The sequence below is a fragment of the Acanthisitta chloris genome, unplaced genomic scaffold (assembly GCF_000695815.1).
Source record: "Acanthisitta chloris isolate BGI_N310 unplaced genomic scaffold, ASM69581v1 scaffold20077, whole genome shotgun sequence".
Taxonomy (NCBI): domain Eukaryota; kingdom Metazoa; phylum Chordata; class Aves; order Passeriformes; family Acanthisittidae; genus Acanthisitta; species Acanthisitta chloris.
Window position 1 is genome coordinate 66,651 of NW_008681186.1, and position 1,562 is coordinate 68,212.

Genomic DNA, 1,562 nt, shown 5'->3' on the forward strand with positions numbered 1-1,562 from the left:
TCCCGCGTGTGAACCACTGCATGGCGGCTCAGGTTGTGGGAGTACTGGAAGCTCTTCCCACACTGGGTGCAAGTGTAGGGCTTTTCACCTGAATGAGTCCTCTCATGACGTTTCAAGGTGTACATGCAAGAAAAAGTCTTACCACACAACGAGCAGGTCGGGACATTGACATCGGTAGCAGGCTTGCTGCGGATCCCGTCCTGCTCTCGAAAGTGCGTGCTTAAATGGATTTGCAGGATGTGGGGGCTAGGAAAGACCTTGTTGCAGAGAGGACACATGAAAATTTGGCCAGCGGGGCTAAGTATGTTTGACACGTAAGGGAGCAAGCTGCTGTCCATGTTTCCTTCCACCTGGACTCTCTCATTCTCTGGAGTTATCATTTCATCATCGCTTGCCTTGTCCTCTCTATCTAGCTCCCTCAAGACCGAATCTTCCCTCATCGGAGCCAGGTGGGCCGGCTCATACTGTACCCTGTTATTAGTGCTCACACTTTCTTTCACAGTGCTATGTTCCATATCATAGTCATTAGTGCCAACATCACTCTCATCACAGGAAGCCTCTTTCTCCACCTTCACCTGAACCAGGCTGCTTCTAAGCATGTCCTGCGAAGAGAAATAAGAACTGTTCAAATTTTCAACTCCTGAAAGGCTGGACTTGACAGACAGGTCCAGCACGCAGTCAACATCTGCTGAATCCCTCACGGAGGTGACAGACCTCTGGGACAAAGACTCTGTTGAGCTGCAGGGGCTGGCTACTGTTTTTCCAGCTGCTGCTGTGTGCGTCTCTGCCTCTCCGCCAGTCTGGGGAATGCCTGCTGAGTCTGAGGGCAATCTCATCCACATGTTCCCAGGCTCAGCCGCCAAGTCCCTTTTGCTAGGCAGGATGTTCAATTTTTCATCTTCTCCGTCGTCTTCATCGCTGGGCAAGTCTCCTGGCATGTGGCTGCTGCCGTCGGAGAGGCTCTCCACTTTGTCTGAACAACTTGAGGCGTCTTCCTCCTTTTTTGTACTGTCTGCCTCCGTGGTTGCTTTCTCTTTCAGCTTCTTTTTGCAGACTTTGACAATGTCATACATGTGGAGATAACTGGCAGCTGCTAGCACGTCTTCAATGGGCAAGTCTTTGAACTGGAGCTTTCCTTCATACATGAATTCAAGCAGGAGAGCGAAAGCTGGGGCTGTAACAATGTCGCTGTTCAGATGAACAATGTCCCTTTTGTCCAGCTGGTCCTTGTAAAAGAGGTGGAAATACATGCTGCATGAAGCCAGTACAGCTCTGTGCGCTCGGAACTGGGCATCTCCTACCAGAACAGTGCAATCACAAAGAAAACCCTGATGTCTCTGCTCACTCAGACACTGTAGCAAATGTCTACTGTGGTCAGGAAACTCCATACTGTCTTCATAACCTACAAGCAACAAGATTTGTAAAAATTAAATGTAGGTCGCAATCACAGAACTTATGAATCCAAGTCATTCCAGTCTAAAAACCTCGCGCTTATATTGCTGGAATTCTGGTCCTGACACCATGCAAAGATTATTTAATACACATGTACAATGGCAACTCTT

At 48.7% G+C, this 1,562-nt stretch overlaps 1 protein-coding gene across 4 annotated transcripts in view; it reads right to left on the reverse strand.

Moving 5' to 3' along the window:
• ZBTB18 (zinc finger and BTB domain containing 18) overlaps window positions 1-1,562 on the reverse strand; it is a 5,046-nt gene that overhangs the window by 1,355 nt on the left and 2,129 nt on the right. For all 4 annotated transcript variants that reach the window (XM_009078024.1, XM_009078027.1, XM_009078025.1 and 1 more), the window contains exon 2: window positions 1-1,402. This exon is cut by the window's left edge and continues 1,355 nt beyond it. In XM_009078024.1, coding sequence (XP_009076272.1) covers window positions 1-1,402 — 1,402 coding nt within the window. The remainder of the gene's footprint in view (window positions 1,403-1,562) is intronic.